This window comes from Malus domestica, chromosome 01 (genome assembly GCF_042453785.1).
Source record: "Malus domestica chromosome 01, GDT2T_hap1".
Classification (NCBI taxonomy): domain Eukaryota; kingdom Viridiplantae; phylum Streptophyta; class Magnoliopsida; order Rosales; family Rosaceae; genus Malus; species Malus domestica.
The window spans coordinates 12,142,126-12,160,015 of record NC_091661.1 but is presented as its reverse complement, the minus strand read 5'-3'; the positions used below and the strand labels follow the sequence as shown (position 1 = coordinate 12,160,015).

General features: G+C 40.3%; 1 protein-coding gene across 1 annotated transcript; it reads left to right on the top strand.

Moving 5' to 3' along the window:
- Positions 1-14,622: 14,622 nt before the first annotated feature.
- On the top strand, positions 14,623-17,551 carry LOC103422052 (serine/threonine-protein kinase SAPK2-like). Its single transcript, XM_029108523.2, has 8 exons — positions 14,623-15,042; positions 15,197-15,271; positions 15,601-15,756; positions 15,837-15,929; positions 16,011-16,103; positions 16,238-16,342; positions 16,448-16,546; positions 16,896-17,551. The coding sequence occupies exons 1-8, from the start codon at positions 14,923-14,925 to the stop codon at positions 17,172-17,174; spliced, it is 1,020 nt and encodes a 339-aa protein (XP_028964356.1). The 5' UTR covers positions 14,623-14,922; the 3' UTR covers positions 17,175-17,551.
- The last annotated feature ends 339 nt before the right edge of the window (positions 17,552-17,890 follow it).

The window sequence follows — 17,890 nt, the reverse complement described above, 5'->3', positions numbered from 1 at the left end:
TCAAGAACTTAGTTAACATGTGTTTTGTGAAATTCCTAATTCTCTTGTTAGTTTTGTACATATTTGACCATCTTTGAAAAACCAAATGCACATAGCCTTGTTAATGTGAAACTAAAGTATGACTTAAAGCTTCATATGTGAATTTAGTGACCATATACATCCTATGTGAGTTTTTGAGCCGATTGAAAGTGTGTGCATTTTTCATACACTCCTATTCTTTCATGTGTGAGGAACTTATGTGAGATACATCTCTAGAACTTGCGTAACGATCTTTAGAAATGTTTGTCATTGATTGCATGAACTTGGAAATGATAGAGGCATTAGGTTTACCACCATGGCCCAAATAACCATGTATCCCAAAGAAAAAAATGATATCATTAGATTGCCAATTTGAGCCGTGTATGTTGAGCCTTTTATTTCTTATCACCAGATATGTCTACCCTTATACCTGAAACATTTTTCCTTACCCTTTCCAAGCAAGCTAGTGAGCAATGTGAGATTGTCTTATGAGAAATGTTTGTGAAGTACTTTGAGGGTGTTGGGCAAAAGAATAAGTGTGGGGGTATTTCATGTTTGTATTAAAAAAAAAAAAAAAAAAGAGAAAAGAAAAAGAAAAAGAAAAAGAAAGATTGTATACGAAGAAAAGAAAAAAAAATGTTTTTAAAGTTTCAGTTTAAGGGTGTGATTGGAGGTTTCAGAAGAATCGTTGGAGAGCTTGAGTTCTTATAAATCTAGACAAAAGAATTGCTTGCAATGTAGCTTGGAACTTGTGTTTTCCTATTCTTTCATTTCAATAACCCTATCCCTAAGCCTCATTACATCCAATAAAAGTCCTCTTGATTTAAGTTTTGCAATTATGACTGTGGAGAAGTGATCTTTATGCAAGCTTATGGTAGAAATTTCACATTTGATTCTTTGAGCAAAACACATTAAAACTAAACACATGTGTGATTGAGTGCATATCCAGTGAGAAGGTCGCTAGTTTGCATATGATGATTTTAAAAATAAAAACTTGAAATTGCATAAGCATGGCTATCTCACACACTACACTTCAAGGATGATTCAAAGATTACTGCTAATATTTGAATAAGGAAGATGAACTTGGATTAATTTGTTTGGTGCTAGGCATGGTTCTTGATGATTTGTTTTCTCGAATGAAATTCTATGAGGGTCACATAGGGGGAAACTAATGTTTTTCATGTTAGTACTTTTTCATGTTTTCTTTGTTTTGCTCGAGGACTAGCAAAAGCTAAGTATGGGGGTATTTGATCGGATCATATTTATATATATTTTTACTTCAAATTCACTCGTCTTTTCTTAGTTAGTTCCTCATATTTTTGAGTTATTTACGTTATTTTTGTGTTTATAGGATTTGTTATGCAAAGAAAATAAAAATAGCACAAATGAGTTTTAAATAATAAACAAAAAAAATCATGGACCGATATTTTCTGACATATATTTTGTATTTTGTTATATATTTTGTTGTGGTAGGTGGAGAATAAATTAAGAGGAGCAGCTGGTGGGAACGTGGCCAAGAAAAACCAAGAAAAGTGGGAATAACAGCTGCATTTGCAGCTAGTGGAAGGCTGCTTTGGTGGGTTGGTGAAACAAATAAGAAACAAAAAGAATAGAACCACTTGAATCGTGGTAGGTGGAAAAGAAGAAAAGAGCTCCACTTTGCAGCTTGATAAAAGATAAGCTGGAGGAGAGAAACAGGGGGGTTCGGGGGGGTGAGACAAACGCTGCTTTGGCAGCTTGAAAAAAGAACAAAGGCGTCAGCAGAAAGGAGGAGCTGCTTTGGCAGTTTGAAAGAGGAAGCGGCATCAAGCTGCCTTGCGGCAGGGAAAAACCAGAGTGCAGAGAAAAAGACGCTGCCTCTTGGCAGCTAGAAGCCTCGGACAGAAAGCAAGTGGAGAAGGAATCCTGCGGTGCAAAAACGTGAAGAAACAAATCTGCCACTTGGCAGCACGTGGACAGAACAGAAAACTGAAAGCCTCTCCTCTCTCGGTTAAATCCTTCCAACTTATGTTTTATTTCTGTTTTAATAATGTGTAAATAAATCTATTTTGGCTAGAGGTTAATTCAAAGCCATGAATATATTTGTAATATGAATTGATTACCTTCGGTTGTGATTTCATAAGTTGTGAATTCAATTTACTTATCCGTTCGTATAAAAACTGATTTGTGTATGTTGGTTGAGAGTGCACGCTTAATTTACATGCATGAATTTGATGCTAGAATATAAGTGAATTTCACCTAATCGTTATGAACTTATATTCACAAGTAGTAAAGGTTGCTAGTCACAATCACGTTAAGTAAATTCTTGGCATAAGTTTCATGCAAATCATAGTAACGAGTGTCCCGTCAATGCTTATGTTTTTCATAAAACTTAATGATTCTTGCTTGTATCTCTATTATGCAACTCATGTAGGGAACTTGTAGGGAATGTTTTGGGTTGTCGTATGCAATCATCCAACCCAATAACTTGTGGAAAAACTGAGGGTTAATTAGTGCAATTCACGGTTAATTTGGGGCGTTGAGTATTCATAGCTTATTGAAAAGCAACTGGAAATCATTTTGTATGCAAGTATAACATGTGTGGAGAAGAACCCTCTAGCTAGTCCGTCATTTATCATTTTACCTTAATTTTATGTTTTTGTCAATTCTGTAATTTAATTAAGTTTAATTTACTTTTCATCAAAACCAAACACCCATCCATTATTAAATTATATTATTTAGTTAGTTTTCTTTATTGTTAGTCTTTTAATTTAATTTCCGTCCATTTCAGTTCCTAGTGTTTAATTTAATTGTTTTCATTATTTTGAGTCATTTTAAGTGTGTTTCGAGTTATTAGAGTTTTTCGCCTAGTTTTGTGTCCTTGAGTCTTATTTAATATTTTTAAATTAATTTAGAATAGATTAGCAATCCCTCCTAATCCCCGGCCTAGAACGATACCCTACTTACAACTATACTACAACTGTCAAAAAGAGGGTTTAATTTGTGTGTCAAGTAATTCTCGCATCACGCACCGATGTAAGAAAAAATTTAATTTTTTCTTGTCTTCTTCTTAGATAGTGCTATTGTGGGGCAGCCGTCAGGGTGGTGAGACACGTCGGCTGGCAGGGGCCAGGAGTTGGCTCGGCATGTGCCGATGAGGCCTCGTGGCAAGGGCCAATGCTTGGGTTGTTTGGCTTGGCTAAAGCTAAAGGCAACTTGTGAGGTCAGGGCCGTAGATTGTGGCGCTAAGGCGCAATGCTAGGCAAGCCACATGGCTCATGTCCTTTGGGCTCTTAGACCTTACTCGGGCCAGGCTGGCGACTAAAAGAAATGAGGAGGTCGTGGGCCTCATGGCCTCATAGGTTGCTGGAATGCTGGGCATGCAGGCCTCCTGCCTGCTAGAATGTTGGGTTGATCTCCTTTGCTGAGTACCGTGAATGGCGTTGGCTGCTTAGTTCTCTTCACCGGAAGTAAGGTGGACTACTCCCAAAGAGGAGATAAAGAGGATCAAGCGGATGCATTGGCTCATCTGATCGTTGTCGTGGAGCTTACTATGAATAAAGGTGGAATGAAGAGATCTTCCTCGCTTACTTAAGAGATATCGGTTGAGAAAAAATTGAAGACTTCATCTACTGCTCATAATGATTTGTCTGTTGTCGAGAGGCCTGTGATTGGCATGACTTCTTCCAATGGGAAGAAAAATGAGGCTGCTAGATCTGAGCATGTGGCGCCTTCCATGTTGAGAATGGCTAGTACAATTGTTGATAAGATTGCTCAGCGTAAAGGTTTTATCATGCCCCCAGTGCCGAAGTCTGTACCAGGACGTTCGTTGAGAGCCAAGTCTGGTTCACCTTTGGAGAGACTTGTTATTATGAAGAGTGGTAAAGTGGACTCTGTTGCTAAAGTGGCGCCAAGGCCCACTCCATTTGCTGCTGAGACTGATTCGCCTGCTAGGAAGGAAGATACTGCTCACGTGGACATCTGTGAGAAATCCACTAAGCTTGCTTCTGGGGATGCTGCTGAGATCTGTGTGCTTTTAAAACTAGATCTGGTTGAAGTCATGGACGCTTATGCCAAGTTTGTTGATAGCGGTAGAAAGGTTGTTTGCCTAAGTTCCTTTGCGAAGCATATGACCCAATATAGAAGGACTGCTCTGCTTGCTATGATGCATATATAGCAAGGCTGTCAAAGAGGTGGCGAAGATTATGGCAGCTGAAGCTTATTCCTCAGCCGATGAGATCAAGAGGTTGGATTCTGAGCTTGTTGCTTTGAAGGGGTCTAATATTTCTGCCCCCACTTCTCTGCAGCTTGAGATTGCTCGCCACGAGATCGTTGACTTGAAGACTAGGCTTGATGCGATCCAAGTTAAGTATGAAAGTGCAGAGACGGAGATTGAATGTTACATACCTCAGATTCAAGATCTTGAGTTTGCAGTTTCTGAGCTTTGTTTCGCTATTTATGCAAAGGATGAAAAGTTGATTGCTGCTTATGCTAAGAAATGAGTGGATGAGCTGCAGCACGTCCGTGTTAGTCTGCTTGAGAAGAATGAGCAGCTGAAGGGTAAGAAGGATGGGCTTGAGGTTTTGAGACCTTCTCCATTTCTCCGGAAGACTTGCTTGCTTTTACTTTTGAGGCTTTCATTAGTGAAGTGGTTGGTTAAGTTAGTGCCCAAGCTGGAGCAGCCGGAGGTGAAGCGCCGGATGATGCCGCTGCTAAAAGCGTTACAGCTGCTGAAGGTGTGGCGACCGAGTAGTCGTAGGATGTCCAAGCTGTTGTAGTGTAGTATTTTAGGTAGCCTTTAGGATTTTCTTTGTTTTTCCTTGTAGCTCTTGTTTACTTGAACTCCTTTGGCCCTTGTTAGTTGTTTATAAACATGTTTTCATTCGCTTTTCTTCATCTTTGCTTCTTTTATTCATGACCTAACCTTTAGACTTGATAGACCAGTGGCAGGCATGCTACTTTTTTATAAGTAAACAAGCTCGCGTAGCCTATGTAGCCATAGGTGTTGGTGTAGAACTTTGCAAAGTTATTAGCCATAGGGTTGGCAGCCAGATGCCTTACTTACAGAAACAGACAAGTCCGCGTAACCACTAGGCTGTTAACTTTGACTTTCTCCAATTCTGTAGGTTGCGTAGCATGTATCACAACACTTTAGGACTTGGTGTAGGTTGTTCCGCGCTTGGCAGAGGTGAAGCTTATCGACTACATAACATGTCGGCAGTGGATAAAACTTCGTATATGCACGTTAGGTTGTTTAACCTTTCACAAGAATGTGCGGTTATATAACTCTAGCGTGGCTTTACTGCTCGAAGGGCAAGCCGTACGCAGTCTTCCGGAATCTGTAGGCTACCTTAGTGCATTCGGTAGCAGTTTTAGGGTTCTAGGGTAGCCGTTTATAGGGCGTACTGCGTAATGTGCCCCTTCCGTCTCTAGGGCCCGGTTCCCCACGGATTAGGCCAAGAGACCTAAAATCCTTCAGTTAGCTAAGCCTTGAAAAAAGACCATTGTGGCTACTTCTAGGAATCCCGGTGCAAGCCATCGTGCATCTAGTTATACTAAGGCAACCAGGCTCATCCACGTCTAGATATTCGGAGTGTAAAGTTTATCATCTCGTCTTGGAGAGTTAACCCATGTGGGTGTCGGGGAATTGGTTTACCCTCTCACACTGGAGAGCAATTAGTTTATCCTCTCGCACTGGAGAGCATGATTGGTCCATCGGGGGGCGCAATTCCTATGATGAGTCCTTAAAAATGGCATAGTTTTCTTTTGAAGTGCAAGAGTGATCAGTTGTTGTAAGCATGCAGCCGAGCCAAGTTGTGATTACTTCTGAATTCCTCATTGAAAAACGAGTGAAACGAACGAGAACTTAGCTGTAAGGTAGGAATTGCATAACAACTGGATAGTCCTCGGCTTGTGAGGTGGTGCCCGTCGAGCTTCTTAAGTCTTCAGGCTTTGATGTAGCGGGAGGTCACACATAGTACTTCTTTAGATTATAGGTGCTCCACTGCTTTTCGAGCTTTTTATTGTTTCATGGTGGCGAGGGTGTAATTACTCTTGCCGCCTACTCTACTGATCTTGTATGGACCTTCCCAAATGGGATCCATCTTTTTGGAGCCTTCTCTGCAGGCAGTGATCAGGGCTTTTCTTATGACTAGATCTTCAGGCTAGAATTACCAGATCTTAGCCTTTTTGTTGTAGCTGGAGAGGAACTGTTGCTGGTAGGCTACTATGCGGGTGATAGTCTGCTCGCACTTCTCCTCTGCATGATCTAAGCTTGTGGCCATCTCCTTTCGGTTGTTCGTCTTTTGGTGGTGCGATATGCCCATAGACATTTATGGAGTTCGTGTGGCCATTTTCTTTTCTTGCTGGTGAGGATTTCGTGTGGCAGTCGATGATAATCTTGGTGGATGTTTTGGCCCGCCTATTGCCTTAAGGATATCTTGGTGTAGACATATGCTGCTTGATGCCATATTTTTTGAAGAACTTCGCCAAATCTTTGCCTACGAATTGCAGGCCTTTGTCGGTGATGATGGATTAAATGATGCCAAATCAGCAAATGATGTTCCTCCATATGAAGCGCTCTATATCCATCTGAATCGTGATTATCATGGGCTCCGCTTCTACCTATTTGGTGAAGTAGTCGGTTGCCACAATCATCATGCATTTGCCCCCAGTAGTCTGGCTGGTGATTAGCTGGGAATTGGAATGAATTGAAAGCTTTTTCACCGCCAAGTCTTTTGTCATTCGAAGGCCTGCTAGTGGGGCTTCGTACTCTGCTTCGTTGTTGGATGCTTTGAAACCTAGAATGATCGCCTATTCGGGCATCGAACCACCTGGGGTGACAAGGACCACGTCTGCTCCTGAATCTTTGTAGTTAGATACGCCGTCGAGGTGTAAATGCCAGAAGTCTCCATCGGGTGGAGCAAGCGCAGCTAGAGTGTGCTCTACTACTTTCGAGGCATCATTGGGTCGCTCTGTTGCGTCACCTAGGCTCGACTTGCAGGCGCAATAGGGAGCTGTGGAGATGGGGCCATGTCACACGCAGCAAGAGATGCTCAACTGCCGGTATTGGGCCAATCTAGAGTTGAATCATTGAGCAAGGGTCGGCTAAGGTCATGTGGTGCGCAGCAGGAAGTGGTACTCAACTGCCGATACATGACGAGGATAAAACTTGCTTCCGAGTGTGTCCTTCCAGTGTTCGTCTACCTTTGGCGTGTCTTTTGGGCCGAGTTGTTGTGTTCGTCAGAAAACTTTGCATCCGCCAAGGTCTATGCCTTTATCGTCGCACGTCTGGACTGGGTGGAATAGTACGTCATGAGGATGACTGCATGCATTTGAAAGTAAAACTTGAGCTTCCGGGTTGCAACAACTATAGCCAAAGTTAGCTTTTGAATTTCTGATAACATCAATGAGAGCTTTTAAATTGTGGAATACAATTAAAAGCATCAATGAGAGCTTTTAAAATGTGGAATACAGGTAGTCGGGCCCCCAGCTCTTCTCGTATGATGGTAGAGCTTATTTCTGCTTCAGATGCGACTACTCATCCAGTCAGACTTTGAATCTCCTTCAGAGTAGTGGGGAACTTCATATTCAAGATCGCTCGGATTTGCCTTAAATGGGCATCGGCGAACTTCATCCCAAAGTGCATGCTTTTTTGCCAGAGCGAAAGAGTCTACCAGAGTTAGATCTTCTTTCATTATCAGTTTTCTGAACAATGGGTGGTCTGTTGTAAGTTCTTTTTGGAAGGCTGCTCTAGCTATCGAGTCATTACATCCGACTATCCTTGCCTTCTCTGCTTTGAACCTTCTCACATAGTCGCGAAGCGACTTTTTTGGGTTCTTCTTGACATCGAACAAATGGTCAGACTTTTTTTGATCGAGCGACAGGATGAATATTCTTTGGTGAAAACCAAAGAAAGTTCGTTGAAATTCTGCATAGATTGTGACGGCAGGGTGTAGAACTAATCTTATGCCTCGCCTTGTAGGGTGGTGGCGAATATCTTGCACATGAGATCATCGTTGTTTCGATAGAGGATCATTGCGTTTCGGTAGTGCTTTAAGTGTCTCTCCGGGTCTTCATCCCTTTTGAAATATATGAAATGTGGCATGCTGAACTCGCGTGGAAGCTCTGCTTGCTCGATCTCATCTGTGAAGGGTAACCTACTTATGTTGGTCATGTTCCGTTATAATGCCTCGTCAATAACCTCGTTTTTTTGGAAAGTGCGCAATTGCTTGGTCAAGAGTCTCTCTACTTCTTCTTGAATTTGCCTTTGTTGAGGTAGTGAAGCTCTCGGCTGCCCCCAACCGTGACTTGCTGGTCTAGGCTGTTCTTCCATGTGTTTGGCTTGTCTATGTCGCGGATGCGGTGCGTGTAGCGCGTTCCTAGTAGGCGAGCGAGTTCTTCGCAGGCTGCTAGTTGAACTTGAGCAGTATTGAGTGACTGTTTCTCTCTGTCTGTCGTGCTGCCTACTCCGAGGTGAGGTGGATGATGCTCCTTACGGGCTTAGCCACGAATTAACATTTCGCCTGGAAGGTTGCTCAACCGTGAATGTATGTTCGTCCGTGGGCCTAATCAAGAGTGCACGCTCCTCTGCGCGCTAAGACGGGAGTATACGTTATCTCAAGGGCCTAGTCGGGAGTGTACACTGCTCGAACACTTGGTTCGTAACTAGTCGAGTGGCTGCTTACCGGGACGCTGTTGGAGAGGTTCTTCGTCTACCCTTGTCCTACTTCAGGAGACCTTGTCTGGGGCACGTTGCATCTTGGTGCGCTGCAAGAGCTGGTTCACCAAAGTCATCTTCTGTGCAAGGGCGCTCGTCAACTCTATGACTTGTTGAGACAAGTGTTGTTCACCACTTGGATTGGAAGAGCTTTGAAAGAATGTGCCTCCTTGGGCAGTGGAAGGGTGGTAGACTCTGGGGGCGAGATTTGAGTTAGTAAATGTTAAATCTGTGAAAAAATATGGTGAGTATGCCCTTGGCTCGATGGTAGGTCCGGATAGTTGAGATGGTCTTAGGCCGACTTGGGCTACTTGGAAAGCCACGGGAGCAGACTGGACCACGAGAGCAGGCTGGGCCACGAGAGTGGGCTGCTCGGCGGGAACAGGCTGGACCACAAGAGTGAGCTGCTCGTCGGGAGCAGGCTGGGCCACGAGAGTAGGCTGCTCGGCGGGAGCAAGCTGGGCCGCGAGAGCAGGTTGCTCGGCGGGAGCAGGCTGGGCTACGGGAGTGGGCTGCTCGGCGGGAGCAGGCTGCTCAGTGCGTGATACATGCGAATGCGAGGCTTGGGCTAGAACCTGTGCAAGCTTGGATGGCACGGCTTAGGCCATGGTGGAACCTCGTAGTGGTGGTACCACTTCGCCTATGACCACATTTAGCCTTTTTATGCGAGAGTCTTCTACAAGTATGAATCTCAACTCTCAATGAAAGCACCAATTTGTGGATGAAAATTTCTTCCTCCTTGATCTTGGACAAAATTGCACCTACAAAACAAATAATACCTTAGGTCAAGGCCAAGAGCCTCACGCGCCCACGATGAATGGAGGGGGCTTTGGCCGAAGAACCTCTGATGCCAAAGTTAGAATTTTGAGAGAAAAGTGTTTGAGAGCTTTGGAGAATTTTAGCAAGAGTGAGGACTTAGGTTTTTGGTGAGAATGGGAGCCTATTTATAGGTATAGGGTTCTTGATTTAGATTGAATTTAGGAGTTCTTTGGTGATTCAATTAGCAATTAATATATTAATTAGGTATAAATATATTAATTGGCTAATTATCATAATAAAAGAAATGTTTTGGGAGGTTTTTGGAGGTTATGGAATGAGGATGGATGAGACAAATTTGAACTTGTTACCTATTTTGGGTACTCCAGATTTGGTTGATGGATGATTCTCCACTGCTCGCGTGTAGGAGACCCGGTATGCCTCGAGGGTAAATTTGTCACCTTCACCCAAAAATCCACGTGTCGCTTTGTGATTATTTTGGCTCCTAATGCTCTACCAGAGCAATGTGTCAAGATTTCAAAGTCGAGTCATTTGTCTACTATAACTCACATAGATAATATCTCAACTTAACCACATACACAGACCGGGATTAAAAGATTTTAAAACAAAAAACCTTGGTGTTATTTACAAGAAAATCATTCATTTACAAGTAGCAATATATATCAAAGTTTTGATGTGGGATTGCATTTTTTAACGGAGCAACACATCACTTGCTCCAACTCCCTAATTAATCTTGAAAAACATAATTGCGAATATGATATATAAATTGCAAAATAGAATGACATATAGATTATAAAGTTTTAGAACATAATGAAACACGGAAACAAGCATATAATGTGTTTTCATCAAAGTATTCAATAAGTCTCTTACAATTTATTAAAAAAATAAATTGCAATATGAGAGTTATCTAGTTTATGTTTAAGTGAGAGTCATGACCTAGGTGGGTCTGAGTTGAATAGGCTTACCTAAGCAGGTCTATATGTCATATCTTAATTTTCAAATACCTAGGAATTAATCGGAACGGTGGCCAGTTGCCTAATGCCTAAGCAAGACCAAGGCAATGCTAAACGGGGTCTAGGTGGGAATTTTTAGAATAGTGGTCATAATATAAGTGATAACACTAGCGGAGCCAATGCAGGGGCATTGGGCTCCCTTGACCCCAATGGATCTGTAATTTGTCCCTTTAAATAAAAATTTGACCCCTTTAATAGCACTGCAACAGCAGCTCCAGCAACAGAAAGTCACAATAGCAATCTTGGTTGCGTGGGCCACATTGCCAAGAAATATTGACCCAAGTTCAAGTTGGGTGACCCAACATGAAACATGTGAGCCCACATGTAACCTCTTCGGCTAAGCAGCAACAATATATAAGAAAATAAAAAATAATTTTTAATTAATACTTTTTCTATTTTAACATTCAACGGTTGGTCCACCACAACACATTTGAGGTTTTCCCTCTGCTTGCGCGACTCCACCATAGCACTGGCACCATATCCATTCAAATTTCAAGTTTCTCTGTTCGTCAATTAATCAGGTACCTCCACTCCAAATTTCCAATCATTGGTAATTTTGTTATCTTAGATTTCTTGTGATTTTTAGGGTTTCATTCAATTTCAGTTATGAATAAAATAAGGATTAGGTCTAAGAGTAATTCCAGTTTAGAATTAGGTCTGAGAAGGGCAGAGTATCATCCTCATATATCCATTTATAACATCGGGCATGAAAAAAGTTCTTGAATGTAGTATAATTTAGTTATATTATGTTGTTGACTCTTTTTGGTATTATTTAAAACAGTTATGGAGAGGTATTTTAAGAGAAAATCAACCGAAGATAACATCTCACCCTCTACAACGGATATTCCTGAAAGTTCAAATGAAAATAACATAGAAAGTATACTGGCAAATCTTCCAGGAGATCCTGGGCTTCGACTCCAGATATCAGAATATGATCCAAATATTAGAGATCAGGTTCGAAGAGCTTATTTACAAAGGGAATTGGTTCAACCTCGAACCCATCAATTTCCATATACTTCATTTGCAGCAGTACAACGTCGTTTCAATCCGAAATGGTTTGATGACTTTCCTACTTGGTTGGAGTATAGCATATCCAAAAATGCTGTTTTTTGTCAAAGTTGTTATCTCTTCAAGCTTGAGATTCTAGACCAAGCAGGTAATGACAATTTTACTAGTAAAGGTTTTCATAATTGGAAGAAAAAATGTCGACTTCGAGTTCATGTTGGAGGCCCTAATAATGCTCACAACCAAGCTTTACTTCATTGTGAAGCTTTAATGAATCAGAATCAACATATTCAAACAATTGTTCACAAGCAGTTGGATCAAGCACGTATTGATTATCGCACTCGTTTGAATGCATCACTTGATTGCATTCGCTTTTTATTGCGACAAGGTCTTGCTTTTCGCGGTCATGATGAAAGTGAAGATTCAAGCAATAAGGGTAATTTTCTTGAGCTTTTGAAGTTTCTCGCAGATCATAATGAGGGTATTAAAGATGTGGTGTTTAAAAATGCTCCTAAAAATCTCAAGTTAACATCACCTGATATTCAAAAAGATCTTGTGTATGCAGCAGCATGTGAAACCACTAATGCTATCATGTTTGATATTGGTGATAATGCTTTCTTTTCTGTTTTGGTTGATGAATCGCGTGATATATCAGTCAAGGAGGAAATGGCAGTTGTACTTCGCTGTGTGAATACCAACGGACAAGTAGTTGAAAGATTTGTGGGCATAAAGCATGTTCCTAATACCACTGCTATTTCACTTAAAGAGGAAATTGATCAATTCTTCTCTATAAACGGATTAAGCATATCTAGATTGCGTGGACAAGGTTATGATGGGGCTAGCAATATGCAAGGTGAGTTTAATGGCCTTAAGACACTTATTTTGAAAGAAAATGAAAGTGCATTTTATATTCATTGCTTTGCACATCAACTTCAACTTGCTCTTGTAGCCGTGGCGAAAAATCATATTCAAATTGGCTCTTTTTTTAGCTTGGTTAATAATGTCGTTACTATTGTCGGAGCATCATGTAAATGTCGAGACATGGTTAGAGAAAGACAACAAACCAAAGTTATGGAAGCTATTCAAAATTATGAGCTTCCAAGTGGGCAAGGCTTGAACCAAGAAACTAGTTTTAAACGTGCAAGTGATACACGTTGGGGCTCACACTATGGTACCTTGGTAAGCTTGGTTAATATGTTTTCTTCTGTAATTGAGGTGCTTGAGATGATTGTAGATGATGGTGTAAGTCTTGATTAAAGAGGTGAAGCGGATATTTTGTTGTATCTTTTGTAATCTTTTGATTTTGTCTCGAGTCTCTTTCTGATGAAAGAAATATTGGGAATCACAAATGTGTTGTCACATGCATTGCAAAAGAAAGATCTCGATATAGTGAGTGCTATGGCTTTAGTCAAAGCATGTAAGCAACAACTACAAGCGATGAGGGATAATGGATGGGATGCTTGGCTTGATAAAGTTTCTTCTTTTTGTGGCAAGCATGATATTGATATTCCTGATATGAATGACATCTTTGTAGCTCGAGGGAGGTCACGGCGTAGAGTTGAAAAATTGACAAACCTTCATCACTACCGTGTTGATCTCTTTATTGATGTTATTAATAAGCAACTTCAAGAGTTGAACAATCGTTTTAATGAGACAAGTACAGAGTTGCTTCTTTGTGTTGCATGCTTAAGCCCAGATGACTCATTCTCAGCTTTTGACATTGAAAAGTTAGTTCGACTTGCTGAATTTTATCCAAAGGATTTTTCTGATATGGAGCTCACACTTCTTGAAGATGAAATGAAGAATTATATATTTGATATGCGTTTGCATAATGAATTTTTTGCGTTGAAAGGAATTAATAACCTTGCACAAAAGTTGGTGGAGACAAAGAGGGATAGACAGTATCCCTTGGTGTACTTGCTAGTGAAATTAGCATTGATTTTACCTGTTGCGACTGCTTCAGTTGAAAGAGCTTTTTCGGTGATGAAAATTGTGAAGAATCCACATCGTAATAGGATGGGTGATCAATGGTTGAATGATAGTTTGGTTGTGTACATTGAGAAAGATGTATATGATTCTATTAGTAATGATGTTGTAATACGACGTTTCCAAAATATGAGAACACGTCGTGGACAATTATGAATGAAAGTATGATCAATTTTTGAAAGCTATTTTTTGACCCCATTGTCTTAAATTCCTGGCTCCGCCACTAAGTGATAATAAGTTTTTTTTTTTTTTTTAGTGTACGTCTATTCATTTGGATTATGAAATTGGTGTGTTGTGTTTCGGATTAATTAAAAAATATTTGCACAAGTGTGGGGTGATCATCCTTTCAGGGGCCTTATTTTTTGGTAAAAATGAGAACTAGTTGTGGGGTTCACTTCACATAGAACGAACGATCCAAGCTATCTATTTTTCAAGTTTCACTGTATAAATCATCATTCCAAAACATTAGCCAAATTGGAAATTGTTAAGACATTTAATCGAGTTCAAAGAAATTGACGAACACTATATTCTAAGAAATATTGTAATTTCATTATGATAATCAAATGAGCAAATAGTTTAAGATTGTATTGATTTTTATATAAAAATTATCTATAAATAAACAATTCATATAGTTGAGTCTTACAACAGGTTCCTATTTTTATTAATAAAATGGGGATCCTTTAGATGGAGGGTCTGTTGCCTTTGTGATGAAGCAACGGCTAACACGAAACCAACGTTTTTAGTGTGTGCAAAATGCCAACCAATCTGATTGCTTATTCGTTCCAAATTCCAAATCCCAAGAAAGATGAGAGGAGAAAGCCACACCGCAATATAAAGTGTGTGGTCCCGCCCATCAACTTTGCACACCACAATCTCACTGCCCTTCCACCTCCACAGTCCACCGTCCACCGTCCACGTCATCTTTTGGTCCCACACTCCTCCTTCCAGTTAACTTATCCCCTCTCCTCGTAAACCCCAAAAAATTGTTGTCCCACTCGCTGGGGGTAGCCAAAACTTTTACCCGCCAAGTTTAAACCAACAGCTGCCAAACAGCATTCTCAAAACGACACGTCGTAAAGTTGTAACCGCTAGTACAAAACCCACGTAGTCGGTCACAACTCGCTTAGGTCTGCTCGAGATCACGACCACTGCCTAATTGACACGTGGAGCTTCTGGTTCTATTGTCTCTTTTGTTAATTCCACGACGACTTTTAAGACGGAGAGAGCCACTGGAGCAAAGGGGGAGAGGGAGGGAGAGAGAGAGAGAGAGAGGAGAAGAAGAGGATATAGGTAGCTGGCTAACCCAATAAGGTTTCCATACTTTGGCATTGCTGCCAGTTGAGAACTAAAAACTCCATGAAAGCAGAGAAGTGAATTTACAGACGATTTAAGAGAGAGAAAGAGAGAGTTTAGAGAGAGAAAGCAATGGAAAGGTATGAGATAGTGAAGGATATTGGGTCTGGGAATTTTGGGGTTGCGAAGCTGGTGAAGGACAAATGGAGTGGCGAGCTCTTTGCTATCAAGTTTATTGAGAGAGGCCAGAAGGTGATTAATTATTTATTAATTTTCTGCATATTTCAACTATTTTTTTCAAGTTTTAATCGTTGTCTTTGTTTTCCCAGGTGGGATTTTATCAGTTTGTTCGTTTTTATGAACTTGGTTTGTGTTAAATCCAACTGGGTTTGTGTGTGTTTTATAGATTGATGAGCATGTACAGAGGGAGATTATGAACCACAGGTCCTTGAAGCATCCGAATATAATAAGATTTAAAGAGGTATGTTGATTTCTTATTTGTGAAATTGTATTGGAATTAACCTCTGCGGTGAGAATAAAGGGTTAATTGCAACTTGCAAGTTATGTTAGTGGTGTGTGCAACTTGATAAATTATTAGAGAATAATCAGACTACTTTTTGTCTTTAACTTTTAATTCCACTTGATTTAAAGTAAATATTCATGCTTATTTATCACCTTTTTTTCCTTTCAATTCCTCTGCGTAACTATTTGTTATTAATTTCTAGGGTTCAGCATGTTTGAAAACAAATGGGAATTTTCGAATCTGTACGTATTTTGATTTGTTTACTAATTATCAATTAATTTTTGCAGGTGTTGTTGACACCAAACGATTTAGCAATTGTGATGGAATATGCAGCTGGAGGTGAACTTTTCGAAAGAATATGCAATGCTGGTCGATTCAGTGAGGACGAAGCAAGATATTTCTTTCAACAGCTCATATCAGGAGTCAGCTATTGTCATTCAATGGTAAAACCCTCAACCCACCAAATCATGGTATGATTTGTGATTCTTCCAGCTTATGATATTATTTTTTTCTTGTCTTGCAGCAAATTTGCCACAGAGATCTTAAATTGGAGAACACTCTTCTGGATGGAAGCTCAGCCCCGCGTCTCAAAATTTGCGACTTTGGTTATTCCAAGGCAATTTACTAGTAATTGACTGCAATTCGTATAGTGAATTTCTATTTCATATGGTAATTACTTTTCTTCTGCATCTTATAGTCATCTGTGTTGCATTCCCAACCGAAATCAACTGTTGGAACACCGGCATACATTGCACCGGAAGTCCTGTCAAGAAAAGGGTATGATGGCAAGGTAACATTTTTTCTAAGGCTGGTTTGTTTTCATGTTCTGTTGGTCTTGTCCTCGTCATTTTTTGACCAACTATTTGGTCACCTAACTAACATCCATGTTTTCTCACTCATTTTTTTATCCTTTGAGAATCTTAGATTGCGGATGTTTGGTCATGTGGGGTTACCTTGTATGTCATGCTTGTTGGTGCTTATCCCTTTGAAGATCCAGAAGATCCAAGAAATTTCAGAAAAACACTTCAGGTACATGTATATCCTTGTGCTACTTGTACCGTTTTTGTTTCGCCTATTGCTATGCCTTTCGATGTTGTCGCCGAACAACTATAATTTGATAATGGCTTATTGCAGAGGATTCTTAGTGTCCACTATTCAATTCCGGCCTATGTACGTGTTTCCATGGAATGCAGACATCTGCTTTCTCGAATCTTCGTTGCTAACCCGGAAAAGGTATTATTCCTTGCACTCACAATCACCGGTATGTATGTCGTTAATTGTCAGTCGTGGATGTATGCATACGGCTGACAACCCTGCCTAAAACGACAGAAAACCTACTGTAACTTTGTTCGAGTCTTTATACTTTAATGCTCTTTTTTTTATTCGCCTATAACAGCCATCGTTGTGCACGACTTAATTGTCAACTGTTGATGTGTGTAGATAGCTTACAACCGCCCTTAGAAAGAAAATCCTTTTGTCACTCTTTTTTAGTCTTTATACTTTATACCCTTTGTTTTGCTTCTCTAACAACAGTCGTCGTTATACACACGTGGTTGATTGTCAATCGTTGTATTTGGTGCAGAGAATAACTATCCCGGAAATAAAGCAGCATCCGTGGTTTCTAAAAAACATCCCAGTAGAATTCATGGAAGAAATTGGCCTCCCAAACAATAACCAAAATTATGAATCATCATCCCAAAGCAATGAAGAAATATTGGCAATAATTCAAGAAGCTAGAAAACCTGCTGCGAACGGCACCAAATATGGGGGACATTTACTTGGGAGCATGGATCTTGATGAGATAGACGACGCTGAAATAGATGATATAGAGACAAGTGGTGATTTTGTTTGTGCGTTATGAGTTTAAGTTTACGTCGAGATTTTCTATTATGCTCCGATGTATCCTATACATGAGCATAGTGGGATTTTCGGTTCATATCATATATACAACTTTTTGCACTCTGTATCTGCAGGGAGGCCAAATGCCATTTCCTAAAAGTGGTTGGAGTTGGAGATGGGGCCTTTTTTTCATGTGATATATTGGGGAATCAAACTGTCTCTGAAAAAGTGTGATGTTTATTTTCCTTTGCTTGGAGTTTGCTGTCTAGGTCAATGGTGTGAAATGGCATTTCCATTGTAGGGGGACCTTATGGCTGTTGCTTCTTAGGTTTGTAATTTGTAAATTCTCATAATGTTCATCTACTTTTTATATATGGAATCATAGCTAGATTAAGACAATGACTTGTAGTTCAAGTGTTTAAAACCGTTTATTCTTGCACCCGAAGTCTCGTGTTTGAATCTTCCTTGATATTGAAATTATGCGGGCCTGTGACATAAGCATACATGTATATTATAATTACCACTCTACCAACCTGATCTGCAAAAGATTAGGATGAGGATTCTTAGGATCTTATCCGTTCATCGTACATCATGCGGTCAGCTTAGTCAGCTTTCGTTAAGTACGGTTTGTGTTTAATTTTAAATAAAAACTTAATAATAATTTCTGACTGCACAATGTACGATAAACGGATAGGATGAAGGATCCCTAGGACTCTCACAAAGAGGATGGATCCAAAT